The sequence below is a fragment of the Bacillus rossius genome, chromosome 1 (genome assembly GCF_032445375.1).
Source record: "Bacillus rossius redtenbacheri isolate Brsri chromosome 1, Brsri_v3, whole genome shotgun sequence".
Taxonomy (NCBI): domain Eukaryota; kingdom Metazoa; phylum Arthropoda; class Insecta; order Phasmatodea; family Bacillidae; genus Bacillus; species Bacillus rossius.
Window position 1 is genome coordinate 276,767,708 of NC_086330.1, and position 13,848 is coordinate 276,781,555.

General features: G+C 32.9%; 1 protein-coding gene across 4 annotated transcripts in view; it reads right to left on the reverse strand.

The window, feature by feature from the left end:
* Window positions 1-1,376: 1,376 nt before the first annotated feature.
* The window catches only part of LOC134527617 (protein C12orf4 homolog), a 59,960-nt gene continuing 47,488 nt past the window's right edge, over window positions 1,377-13,848 (reverse strand). For all 4 annotated transcript variants that reach the window (XM_063360461.1, XM_063360459.1, XM_063360460.1 and 1 more), the window contains 2 exons: window positions 5,308-5,433; window positions 1,377-1,702 (listed from right to left, as the gene is read on the reverse strand). In XM_063360461.1, the coding sequence (XP_063216531.1) occupies window positions 1,586-1,702; window positions 5,308-5,433 (243 nt within the window). In that variant the 3' untranslated portion in view covers window positions 1,377-1,585. The remainder of the gene's footprint in view (window positions 1,703-5,307; window positions 5,434-13,848) is intronic.

Below are 13,848 nucleotides of genomic sequence, written 5' to 3' on the forward strand. Positions count from 1 at the left end.
ATATCTGCCAGAAAGACGCAATGATTTATGAAGGTTTGTGTTTGCGATCATTTACTACTGCTGCTGCAATACAAGAGAGAGACATTCTCTCTCTCTCTCTCTCTCTTTCTCTCTCACACACCACTTCAACTTAAACTAACAAATGGGAAATGAGAAAATCATGTTGTCGTAAGAAACTACCCCTTTTAGCGCATACTCGTCGCACGCAAGTAATCGTCGCACCTATATTTTTGGCCGTCAAAATTGGGATAGAAAAACTTCTCGCTTAAACGTCCAATGATGTTTTTGGTCCCGCTATTAGCTGCCGAGCGCTTTGTGTAGGTATCTTTTCTGTATAAAACAATGTATTTTAAAGTAGAAATCTAATATTTTATCGGACATTACCACTTACTTATTTAATTAACGGAAATACGAAGTTGTCTGATGTGTAAATTTTCTTTTAAAGACCTTTTAAAACATCATTTCCTTTATCTGTTCGCCTGCGTCGCCGCGGTGTACCGCTTATGAACATGTAGTCAGTGCTAGTAGGCATCATTCATGTTTTGTTATGTTGCTTTCGTATAGAGCGCGCGCACGTAGTTTAATATCGATATCTCGCCGAGTGCCGAGTTAACTACATTTGATGGCCCGCATTCTTTCGTGGTAAATGTGTACTACGGCAATAGTTACGTGTTAGTTCACGCCACATATTCAAGTGGCCTGTGTTTGTGTTACAGTTTGGGTTTTCTATATAAAGCTGAAGAAAGGTTTTTGTTTAATGAATTATTAATATAAATTGTTTGGTGTGCTCTTGTATACTCCACCTTTTTTTTTCAAATAAACATACATTCCATGAACAGGTTTTTTTATGAATAACTTTACCTAACAAATTTTTTTTCCGCATAATTGTCGCACCCCTACTTTTCACACTTGATTTTAGAATAAAATGTGCAACGATTATGCGAGAAAACATGGTACTTTTTTTAGTGATGGAAGTATTTCAACAAAAGTTTTATTTTAAAGACGAAAATTTTTGCAAGTGCTGATTCAGCTATTTTCAAATTTATTTAGTTTTAAGTTTTTGTAAAATAATTTTTATTTTAATTCGGTCAAGATAGAAATGGTGCTACTGCCATTTACATTTTTGAAGATATTTCCTTCGCATAATGTTACGGTTACTACGTTTTCACTCACAACCTTGGAGAGTGATGGAACTCAGGTATGCAGCATTATTATGTGGTGTTGCCAAGTTTTAAATATGCATTATGCCATGCTTTTTCAGAACTCATTTTACAGGGGGAAAATGTAAGCCGTTTTATCTGGTAAACACTGTAAGTCATTGTTGTATCACTACACACACATAAATCAAATAAATGTTTCATAGAACAAAATAAAACTATTGAAAAAATCTATTTACTCATAGGTTATTAAGCTATACCATACGAAAAAATAACATTAACACATCCATGAAAACAATAACACACATCTTGAGTATGCATTATGCACGTAAATAAATAAATGTATAGTCTCTAATTAATTTTAAATATATATAAATAGATGGCACAAAAATAGGACATCAACACACTAAACAGAATTACAGTTATGGCTATCCACTTTTGGGTGTTTGGGGTGTTGATGATACTTTAAACACCAGCGGGTTGGATACCCTGAATATGCTCGGCAACATGGTAGCGAGTGTACTGAAAATATCCTCAGAAATCCCCTGCAAAATATCAAAACAGCATACATTAGCTAAACAAAGAGATAACTTGAAAACTACATATAATTCAGAGCCATCAAGAGGGATACGCAGGAGGCACAATATCCTCGAGACCCGTGCATCACTGGTTGAGTTATGAGATTTTTTTTAATGCTTACGCCTATCTTGACTGGATGCAAATTACAAGTATATTGTTAATAAAATTTATAGGAAACCTTAGAAGTAGTGATGGGCTATTCAATCCTTGAATCCTAAAATATCATCAAATCCTTAATATTTAAAAGCTTCAATATTCGAGAAACACGATTTGAATGAAAATACTAAAGGAAACAAGAAAAAAAAATTCAACATGATAAACTTTAAAGCTTACCAGGACAATTTTTTTTCTTCACACCTGTCCTTTTACCACGCCCTAAGATAGTGTACTTTTAACATATATATGTATTGATTCTGGAAATTTGATTTGTAAAACAAACATTTAAAGGGAAGAATGTTATAACACCATAGTTTATTTTTTTCATTAATTTATGTTATTTTATTTTTTGATCTTTGTCACCTAGCTTTGGAATCGAGGGGTATATGCGAGGTACTCTCTAGGATTCAAATTCAAGATTTGGATTTGAGAAAATTGGGATCTGAACCATCACTACTTACAAGTAATGCAATACGTGCAGCTCACGTTTACAGTTATGGTCACAGAAATGTTTACAGTCTTTAGATTTTTTTTTATTTTTTTATTGTGGAGTTTGAAAAGTTGCACATTGAATAAAAAAGGGGGTACCTAAAAAAATTATTTGGCCCTGGGCCCTTTGTTTCTCTAGATGGCTCTGCATATATTACACAGAAAACAAACATACATAATGTGTATACAGTCAAACCTCTATCTATAGTTTTTCAGGGGACCAACAAAAAAATTCAGTAGATGCGGACATTCAATAGATGTGGACTTCACTCTTAGGTTTTGAAAAAAATATTTCAACCTCAAAATTAGTGTCAGAAATATATCAGTTACTTGTCATTTAAGTTTAATCAATTGAAAAAATAAATAAAAATGGAAGCATTTTACTTAATTCAATTTACACTTAAAAAAAAACATAGCCTATGCACAACAGACCTACAATTCAATTTCAATTTATTCAATAATCCTAATTCGTTCATCAAGTGTTCTCAACTACAGTAAAACCTCGCTCGTACGGCCCCCCGTTTGTACGTACAGATTTTCGAGAAAAAAAAAGTTTTAAAATATGAAAAATTGTAAGAAATACATTAAAGTTAATTAAAATACAGTCGTATCCTGCAGCGTTCAGAACAAATACGGGTTACATTACACATACGCATTGCGCCACAGTAAAAAAATTTTAAAAAAAGGCTGCAAATTGATGTAAATTTACCGCCAATAGCGCGCCATGCGCTGAGAAAGGTTATTCGTTATTGTACTCGATCATCTGTTACGGTGTGGCGTAACCGCCGGCTGGCTCTCTCTGTTCTCTGAGCTGCGCATGCGCAGTATAACTCACTCTACGCTCCGCCCAGACTCGTGACGTTCCATCAGCAGCTAGCCAATAGATGCAAGCTTAGCAGAAAAAAATATAAGCTCCACCTCCCGTGTACCAGTTTTGTCCAGTTCTAATACCAGTTTATTGGTATACAGCATACGCACCAGTTTTCTCGCTGCCGTGACATGTTCAAGTTTACGTTCATCTTGATGTCTTGATACCACTAATTAATTATTTACGATACCCAGAAATAAATGGTTGGTTTAAAAAATATGCGTCAACTGTACAATACCGTACTTCCGAAATTATAAAATACGTATAAAACAGTTACCAAGACTCCGCTCATTTTATCTTGTGAAGTTTAAAAATGAGACGTCTTAATGCTCAGTCATAATAAGGGACATGTTTATTCTTGAAGTGATTTTATATACGTACGGTATAAAATGTTTTGTTTTTTACATTACCATTTTAGCCGACATGAAAAAGTTTCGTACAGTAATACAAGTCGATAGTGTGGCAACGTTTCGTGACGAGTCGATTTCACAAAATATAGCAGCAATGTTAGCCATCTACTGTTTGTTGACAGTTCACTCGTAGCTATTATAAAATGGCTGCAGATTTAAGGTGATTTTTACTATTTCTATATACTATCGTTACTGTTTTTATGACGGTTTCTTTCTAAGAAATGGTTATTTCTGCAAAATCTTTATGGTTAAACGAACATCTATTATAATTTATAGTGACGGCACCACATATTTTGTACGATCAATGCGGACAAAACGATAATTCGAACATCGATACAAGCGGACTTTTTTAACCTTAGTTGTATGGCAATTTTGCCGGGACCGTAGAAAGTATACAATAAACACGGACAATCGATACATGCGAGTTCGATAGATAGAGGTTTGACTGTAGTGCAAACCAAACTTCTAGCAAGTTGTCAGCGCACAGGTGAGAAGTATAAGGGTAAGTGGGAAGATATACAAAAGTATGTATCAGTTTGCCAAAGCCGAGAGGGTTAAAAATCCTGCTATTGCCTTTTTCTTATAGTAGTTCCATACCCGTTCAAAATATATTTTACACTGTAGTGATTTAACGAGTGATACATACATACCTGCACCAGCCTCATTGTGATTATTTATGTTTTTAGAACAGTCAATGTGTGACAGGCCATGCCACATAGGCACCGGTTTGTTCCAAGCACATGTTTCCATCAAACTATAGAGCCAAGCAAAATGTATGGACCGCACTTAACAAGGCCACTGAATAGTTGAAATGTACAGGAATAACTTCTTGTGAAATTGTTATTGTTACTCAATGTTTATTCTATCTTCCCCCTAACGTATGTAAGCTTGAGCTTGAGCATGCAAGGATGAGATAACTAATTTAATAATTTCATTTATCTCGGTAGCATCCAATTAAAAATGATAATAAAAAGGAACTGATCAGCAAATCATTGTAAATTTAAACCGTTCAATAAAATCATATGCCATAGCTTAACAAAGTCCAATTTCCATATAATATAATACAAAAAATTGCTTAAGCTGAAAAACTTTTGAATCCAAGATAGCCTCTTTTCGTATCTATGTCTTCCTCTTAAGCTCGAGAGGTAGAAACCAAAAGAAACCATTCAATGAGTTTCAACAGTTTTTTTAGAGCACAATTTTTTTCTTATTTTGTAATATTGACAATGTTACTTTGTTAAAGCATACAATTGAATATAAACCCTGTATTGTATTAATTTTTTGAGACTGATTAGAAATGTATTTATACTGTCAATTTACATTAATGTAAATTCGTGTTAAGAAGTTTCTTAAGGTACTTAAAAATTTAGACCTATTAAGAGGTAAAACTTATTGGAAGGGTAAATGTGTTCTTAAATTTTTAAACTTATTATGCAAGAAATTTTCTTAACTGGGATTTTCTTACAAGGTTTTTAGACTAGTTTTCAGACTCAGAAAATCCCTCAGTACTTGCTATAAACTTTAACAAAGGCCAATTTTTCAATTCAAAATAATAAGAAAATGTTCTGGCCTCTTTTGTCTTCCTGAACTCTCCGTGAAATAAGCAAAGAAGAGAATGAACTAAAACTGAGACTGTGAGCGGACGTGCCTTTGGAACGAGGAACTGCAGGTTCTTGAGCTCGGAGCCGCCCCATGAAGCCATCTCGATCATAAAGCCCTTCATGCACTTGAAGACAAGCTCCGCCCTCTTCGCGCACCAGCCCAACGTCATATCCTGCAACAGCCCATTTTCACCCTAGCTGGGACGGGTGGGCGTCATCACAATCACTCCCCTTTGCACGCCAGCCACCACAAATGTGAATTAATACCAAAGTGCTTTATGTGTGTTCAGCAAACAAAGGTCTTGGAACTTTATTGATAATAAAATGAAAACTTAATACTAGGCCTGTAAGAATATTCAAATTTACGAATACAGATAATAAACTATTCGTATTTGAATCGACCTTGAATACTAACAATTTGAAATACTGAATATATGTTTCCTTACGAATATTTGACATAGCATACGGTGCACACCTAATAAGTTTGTTGTATACAAACATTCACCATTGAGGTTAAGTCATTTGTGTGATATAAATACATTATTTTTTTTAATGGGACTTATTATCAAAACCATGAATAAGTGATGTTTTAAACATGCAACAAGTATTCAAAGTTATTTTCACTACTGTCTCGCTAAACAATAAGAGAAAAATCACGTGACTAGAGGTGGGACGATACCACACTTTCGATACTCGATTCTGTATTATTTTTTCAGTTCGATACTTTCGATACTCCAGGGAAAAATATTTTCTCATTAAGTAACAATTATTACAAATAACATAAATTAGTTTTAAACTATATAAATTAAATCTATCATACCAGCACAATGTCAGATTAAACTTAAATACAAAATGTGTAAATAATTGCATTATATTAATGAAAAATATGAATTCATCATTATATATATATAATAAAACCACCAGAAATGTAAAATACAGTCCATAATCAAGTAAAGCTGACATGAGAAACAGTGGCCTTACAAAATGTTTCAAGTCCATTCTTGGAGGGGGGTAAAAGTCACCAAGCCTAAATTAGAAATAAAAAAAATAGGCTATAGTAAAAAGAAAATCAGAAATTTTTGCATGTTTGTTTCATTTTACAAACAACTTTATGCAACAGAACAATTTTCAATAAAATTTTAACTTGAGAAACGTAAAATACAAAACATTCCGATCGTAAGAAAACAATAACAAACGGGTATATTCAGTTCAAAGATTAATGAATGCACAAAATATGAGATCCGTGTCTTGGTAAAGCGCGTGCACCATTTTCATTGCTAGTTTGCGCCACTAGTCTCGCTTGGTGCTGGCCATAGATGCTACTAGCGAAGTGCACAGTCTTCCTGATACTATCCATATCTATGGTGCAATAAAGTTATTTTCTTGTGTTTGCAAAGGTAAACAATGGACGTTTTTCAAAATAAAAGCATTAATTAAAACTTAATTTATCAGGAAAATTAATGATTTTATGTGTATGTTCCGGGAAAGTAAACCATTGTAAATATAGTACTTACGGCGGGACCAAAATTAATCTGCATATGACACGGGAAAATGTATGAAATGGGAACGTATCATCGAGGTTCTACTGTAGTTGTATTTTGTACGATGGTGACTCAAAACTTAATTCAATACAAATGAACAAGCATTCCGGTATCGAAAAAATGTATCGAACTTACAGTTTCGATACTCGATACTTTGCGATACCGTCAAGTATCGAAGTATCGAAAATCCCATCACTACACGTGACAGATTCAAAAAAGTTATATTTGTCATTTCAAACTTGAAAACAAAACATTCTTTGTATTCATTTTGTCACACCAAATACTGTGGTCACACGCACCATAAGTTTGGGGGGGGAATAAACATTAACAACCATGGACAACAAAACCACAAAACACGGACACTCCATTATGGTGGCCATTAAAAGAAGTAAAAGTCATAGTTCCAACAGCATATAAATCAATAGTTATAATCAATCGAAACCATGTGACATATGGTGTCAATGTAAACAAAGTAGCAGCTTCCTTGCTGTATGTATCTATGACGAAACAGACGTTGTGACTCACATATATAAATTGTAAATAATGGTTTAATATTCCAGATAAAATTAGCAAAAATTGTGTTTATAATATTGCTGAACAAAAAAAATTACTTGACTGCATTAACAACGAAAACTTGTGAATAACTAGGGTTTAAAAATGTAAAGTCATTTTATTTGCGGATACAGAATTTTAAAAAATATATATTCAAGTTTTTTGTGAAATGGATTCATTGTATTTCATGGTATTTTGGAGTTTGTGCAAATTTTCTGGATCAACATGTAGAGTAGCAGATTCTGGAAAATAGAAAATAAAACTAAAGGTTGGTAGGTTAGGTTACGTTTAGTGATGGGTCGATTCCTATTCCGGAATCGGTTGGTTCCAACGATTCCACTAGGATCGAAGGATTCAGAATACAATGGTTTTGGAATCGACCATGGCCGATTCTTTCATTGTTTCTGTAAGCTTGAAAAATACTTTTTCAACCCAACATAGTAAAATCTATTGATGATTTAATAAGGTAAGTTTTCATGAAGTTTATTTAAACAGATTTACCAATTAAAAAGTTATTGATTTTTCTTTCGTCGCAGCAGCTTTGTTTACCTTTGTAGATTGTAAAAAAGAAAAAAAAAATCTTTATTTTTGTGCCACGTGCCACCTTAACAATACGGCCATGAAGAAAATCATTGATTATGAATGCGGAAATTCAGTTTAGTTTTATATATTTCCCCTTTAATATTTGATGTATTATGCACGAAGTACGTTGTAAAGCAACGTAACAAATTCTTGTAAATATGACGTCTCCATGTTTGTGACGTTCGTTTCACCACATTAGAAAAATTTGGTTCGTCCGTTGGTAGCACTGAGTTTCCAAACATTGCAACTTGCAACAGAAATGTAACCTTTTACCTTGCTGAACGTAAACAATCGTTTTGAAAGCAGTGGGGTTGTTTTATAGAATTATTTACGGTACAAATCTGAAGTTAATTAAACATTAACACGCGAATATACACAGATTAAAAAAAATATGTGTGAAAGAAATTCCCACGTAAAAAGTGGACATTTTGAGATGCTTAAACGTGCACATCTCTTACGCAAAAACCGGGAATTTGATTTTCAACTTGTGACTATTTGATATATTTATTGTTTTCACTTTGTGAGATGAATAAATTCTAATTAATATATAAAAGCGTATTTCTGAAATGTTATTTAGTCTGGTGGATATGTGCTTCGTATTGTTTACATCCTTGTGAGATAATAGAAAAAATGTTTACACTACTTTGTTTTTACGTTTTCCCGCGTTTTTCACATTTTTTTCCCGGTATCTGGAAATGTGTAAATATGAGTTTGTAATGAGTGGACGTGTATTCATAATTTTAAACATACGTAATTTGGGATCAGTATTTAGTTAAGTTTTAAAATACAGTTCTTAACCTAACTGTACAAGGTTTTGACTAACTTAAAAGTGACGATGGAAAAAACCAAACAGTATTTGTAACGTTATTGGTCCAGAATTTTTAGTTTCTATATAACTTAGTTTAGACTTGCAACTAATTTTGTGTGACTATAATGGAAAAAACAAGTTATGTTTGGAACTTTTTTAGTGTAAATGATAGTGATAATGTTAAAGCTAGGTGTAATTTTTGTGGGAAATTGATTTCAAGAGGAGGTCAAGCAAATCTACTTCAAATTTGCACAAACATGCCAGAACATTTCACAGTAAGGAATTGCAAGATTTCAAAACCAAAACTGTTGAAGAGAAGCCTAATCCTCTATCATCATCAGTGTCTACAGGTGGGCCAACTGAATCGCTCAAACGTAAGTTTGTTAGTGCACCTGATAAAAGTCAGGTAACTTTGCGCCAGTTCATTGAAAACAAAAGACCATTCACTCCAAATCATCCCAGAGCTGAAGTAATAAACAAAGCACTTGCTGAGATGATTTGTTTGGATAACCAACCATTTTCTGTGGTTGAAAACCAAGGTTTTGTTCATTTGATGGCTGTAGCCGAACCTAGGTATAAGTTACCCACAAGAAAGTGTCTCTCTAAAGATGTTATTCCTGAGATGTATGAGAAGGTAAAGTTGAAAGTAATGGACATTTTGCAGCCTGTAGAATCTGTCAGTATTACTACAGATATGTGGTCATCTACTGCAAATGATGACTACCTTAGCATTACTGCACATTTTCTGGATGACACTTACAAAATGCAGCATGTTTGTTTGGAAGTAATCCCATTTTCACATGAAGTCCACACAGCCGAAAACTTAGCAGCATTTTTTACAGACACACTGAGTCAATGGGGTCTTTCAGAAAAGTTGAGTTTTGTGGTTCGTCACAATGCTCACAATTTTTGTGCAGCTATAATAAAGGCAGGTTACAAAGATGTGCCATGCATTGCCCATTGCTTGTTATAAAGGATAGTCTGTTTAACCAGAAGGAAGTGAATAATGTGATAGCCATTTGCCGGAGACTTGTGGGTCACTTTAAGCACTCAGTAAAAGCCACCAAACAACTAAAAGCAGCTCAAGATACACTCAACATGGCACAAAAGCGTATGATTCAAGATGAACCGACAAGGTGGAATAGCACCCTTCACATGTTGAACAGAGTGCTGGAGCAGCGTAAACCACTGGCCCTAGTCACTCCTTGCTTGGACCGAACCAATGGAATTTATCTCAACCCTAGTCAGTGGACCCTCATTGAAGCAGTCACTGAAGTGCTCTCCATATTTGAGAATGCAACACTAGCAGTCAGCTACCAAAATGTTAATATTGGAGAGACCATTCCAATTATTAACAGTATTGTGGCTGCACTGAAAGATAATGATACTTTTAAAAGTCTGAAAGCTGACTTACTTACATCTCTTGAACGGAGGTTAGGTAAAAGTGAATTTGAGCATGGCTATGCAACTGCAACAATTTTGGACCCACGTTTCAAGACTAAAATTTTTGTTTCGAATGATGCTATCACATCTGCGAAGGAGTACATGATATCACAGATGGAAACTATTGAAACCACAGAATTTACTTCATTCCAAGTAGAAAATAAAAACTCAAACACAGCAGTTTCAACCAGCACCAGCAGCACCAGCACCGCCACCAACCACCGCCAGAAGCATGCAATGTGGAACATGTATTCTAAACTACTAGCAAATGCAACCAGTGTTCGCCAAGAATGTTTAAGTGCAGAAGATGAACTGAATACTTATCTGAAAGAACCTCTTCTATCAAGTGTGTGTGATGTGCCAGCTTATTGGGAAAAAGCAATTTTTCCTAGGCTAAAAAAGTTGGCAAAATGCTATCTAGCCATTCCACCTGCAACTGTTCATTCTGAACGCTTGTTCAGTACAGCAGGGCTAATATGCGACAAGAAACGCAATAGGTTGAATCCTGAGAAAGTTCACAAACTAGTTTTTCTTAACAAAAATCTCAAGACTGTGAATTTTGACTATTGAATAGTCAGTTTTCTCTTTGAATAAATTTTTTCCAATCAGAACTGTTGGTAATGTTTTAATGTACTTGAGATTCAAACATTGGAACTTTATAAACATATAGTTGAAGTCTCAATTGTGATACATTTTCAGAAGTGTTTCATTGTAGCAATTGAGATGAGTGGATTGCAAACGGTTTGATAATTAAACTATTTGAAATAAGCCTACATGTAAATCCATAAAAATGCATGTCTTTTTTCTATGTCAAAAGTACATTAAAGAATTGAAATTGTTTCCTTTTTAACTTTTACATTATTATTTAATAGTAATGATGTGTTAGAATCTACCAAATATGTGCTAGAAATTTAGGGTACAGTAACTTAGAGTAATGAACATGCTTTTTAAAATTATGTAAGTTGTAAATAATGTTAATCTGTGCACAGGAAACAAAATTAAGGCAATTACATTTTGGAAAACACAAATATCCATTTTTCTGAGTACATTATTCTGTTGACTTCATCATTACAAAATTGTAAGGAATAGGAATCGATTCGAAGAATCAAACCTCTAGTTTAGGAATCGAAAATGGAATCGGAATCGACCCAACACTAGTTACATTAAGATAGGTTAGCTGCATAATTTAAATAAATGTTTTATTTTATAATTGAAATATTTTAAACTTTTAACCTACAAGTACTGTAGCTGACTTAACCCAATCTACCTTTCACTTTATATTATTTTTTTTAATTTATCAGAAATTTTAATATGATGTGAAAAATGTTTTTTTAGTGGGATTCTATCATTCTTAAAATTTAAATTCGATATTCGTATTCATGAATAACATTATATTCATATTCTTATTTTAACTAAAAAACTGATATTTGCACAGGCCTACTCATTATAAAACACCTATTTATAAAAGCATACTTTAAAAGTTTAAAGTACTGGTGATTTTTAGATTCCTACAATATTTTTACATTTAGCAATAGTTCAGTACAAAGTACTGTCAATTCGTGATGGGTCAAATCCAAATTTTCTTAAATCCGAAACTCAAATTCTTTTCAGAGAGTACATACCTCGAATATACCCTTCGACTTCGAAACTAGGTGTTAAGTACAAAAAATAAAATAATGTAGAGTAAATGAAAATATTAACAGTTGTATTGAAACATTCTACCCTTTAAAAGGTTGTTTCACAATCTAAGTTTTCAGAATTAATACATATTGTAATTTTATTTATTAAATTACACGTTAAAAGTATGATAATAGGATAGATATGAAGAAATAGGGAATATTTGACCCAGTAAACTTCAAAGATTATCAGTGCTGAATTTTTTAAATTTGTTTTATTTAATCTAATATTTTATTAAAATATTTTCCTAAGAATATTGAATCCTTTGAATATTAAATATCTGATTTTAGGATTTGATTGCCCCATCCCTCCTTTCAATACTAAGTACAAAAATTTTTATATTTTTCAGATACAGTGTATTTACCTCCTTCAGTTTTAAGTGCAGCAATGCAAGAGTAATTGCAACTGGCCAAAATGACCCAAATACTGCTTAAATTTAACTGAGAATGTTACAATTTGTCAATTCATGATCCTGTAATATTTAGCTATCAATTTTTATGCTTTCATCAATTAATTGTTTAACCTTCTCAAAAACACTCTGATGCAGTTAATGTTAAACATTGTAAAATGTATACTTAAAAAGTTCCAGAAATAAAATTTAATAATATTTAATTTCACCTCTAATCATTTTAAAATAAAGAATTATAAAATTATTTATTTATTAACTAATGTATATCACAGCATATTTAATCTATTTATTTTAACTGCCATATACTATTTAAATGTTGAAAATATGTCAATACAAAGCATTACAATAGTATCTTAAAATTCACATGGAAAAGTCATAATTTTGTTTTGACATTGTGTAAGTTTGGAAGTTAGAATAAATAAAATACAAAAAAAAAAAAAAAATTACGAACACCACCAATATTCTTGAATACATAATCAGATAATCAAATATTTAAACCACAAAAAGTGACAATTCTATCCTGACCTTAATGGGATGGCTTTCAAATAAAAGTAATCAAGCAACCAAATTTTAAAGTTATGGTTGTTGTATTAAATCTATAGGGGTGTGCGAATATTCGTAAACACGAATAGTTGCGAATAGTAACTGACGAACTATTCGCATTCGTAAGTCGAATAGCAAAATTTAAAATTGCGAATACCGTATGCCCGAATATAAGGCGACCTGCAGTTTCAGGAGGCCAAACAAATGTAAAAATAATTTTGGTAGAAATCAATGTGAAAATTCATTAGACATACATTTTGTGTTGATAAATCCTTTTTGCATTTATGTATACCGCATTTAAACTTTCCGTTTCACAGCTACGTATTACTATTTAGTAGTGTGTTAAACGTAACAAAGCAAACAAAGAATGCAGCTTGCCGGAACAAAACAAGTGGCTAGCTGCCATGGTGAATCATACGGCCATGAATAACTTCGGTGACGTGACCGCGAATATTTTTCCATATTACTCTCTGACAGAGAGTCTCTGGCCTATGAAGTTTAAAGAATAATCTAAGATAATTATGTTGTTTGAGAGGTTTTTACATAAATAAAGAGTGGATTACTGTGAAATTATTAAAATAGCTTTTGAAGCAACGTACCAAATTCCTGTAAATATGGCGTCTTCGTGCGTGTTCGGCAATGTTCGTTTTACAACAAAGAAATATTGTGGAAAGAGTTGGCAGCCATGAATTTCCAAACATTACTTCCGAAATGTTTTGTAAACGTAAACAATCGTTCTGAAAATAGCTGTGATATTTTAGTACAAATTTTCCGTTAAAAATCTGAAATTAAATTAACGTCAATGTTAACACGCGATTGTACACAAAGTACAAATATGATATGTGTAATAAAATGTTTCCATTTTGAGATGCTTCAACATTCACATTTTTACTTAAGAACAAATATTTTAATTTTCAACGTTAAACAATTGTGAATTACTGCAATATTGGGTGGATTTATCGTTTTCCCCGTGTGAGCTAACGAAGTTTTTGTTAATCTAAAAATCGTGAACATTTTGTTTCAAAATGTTTCT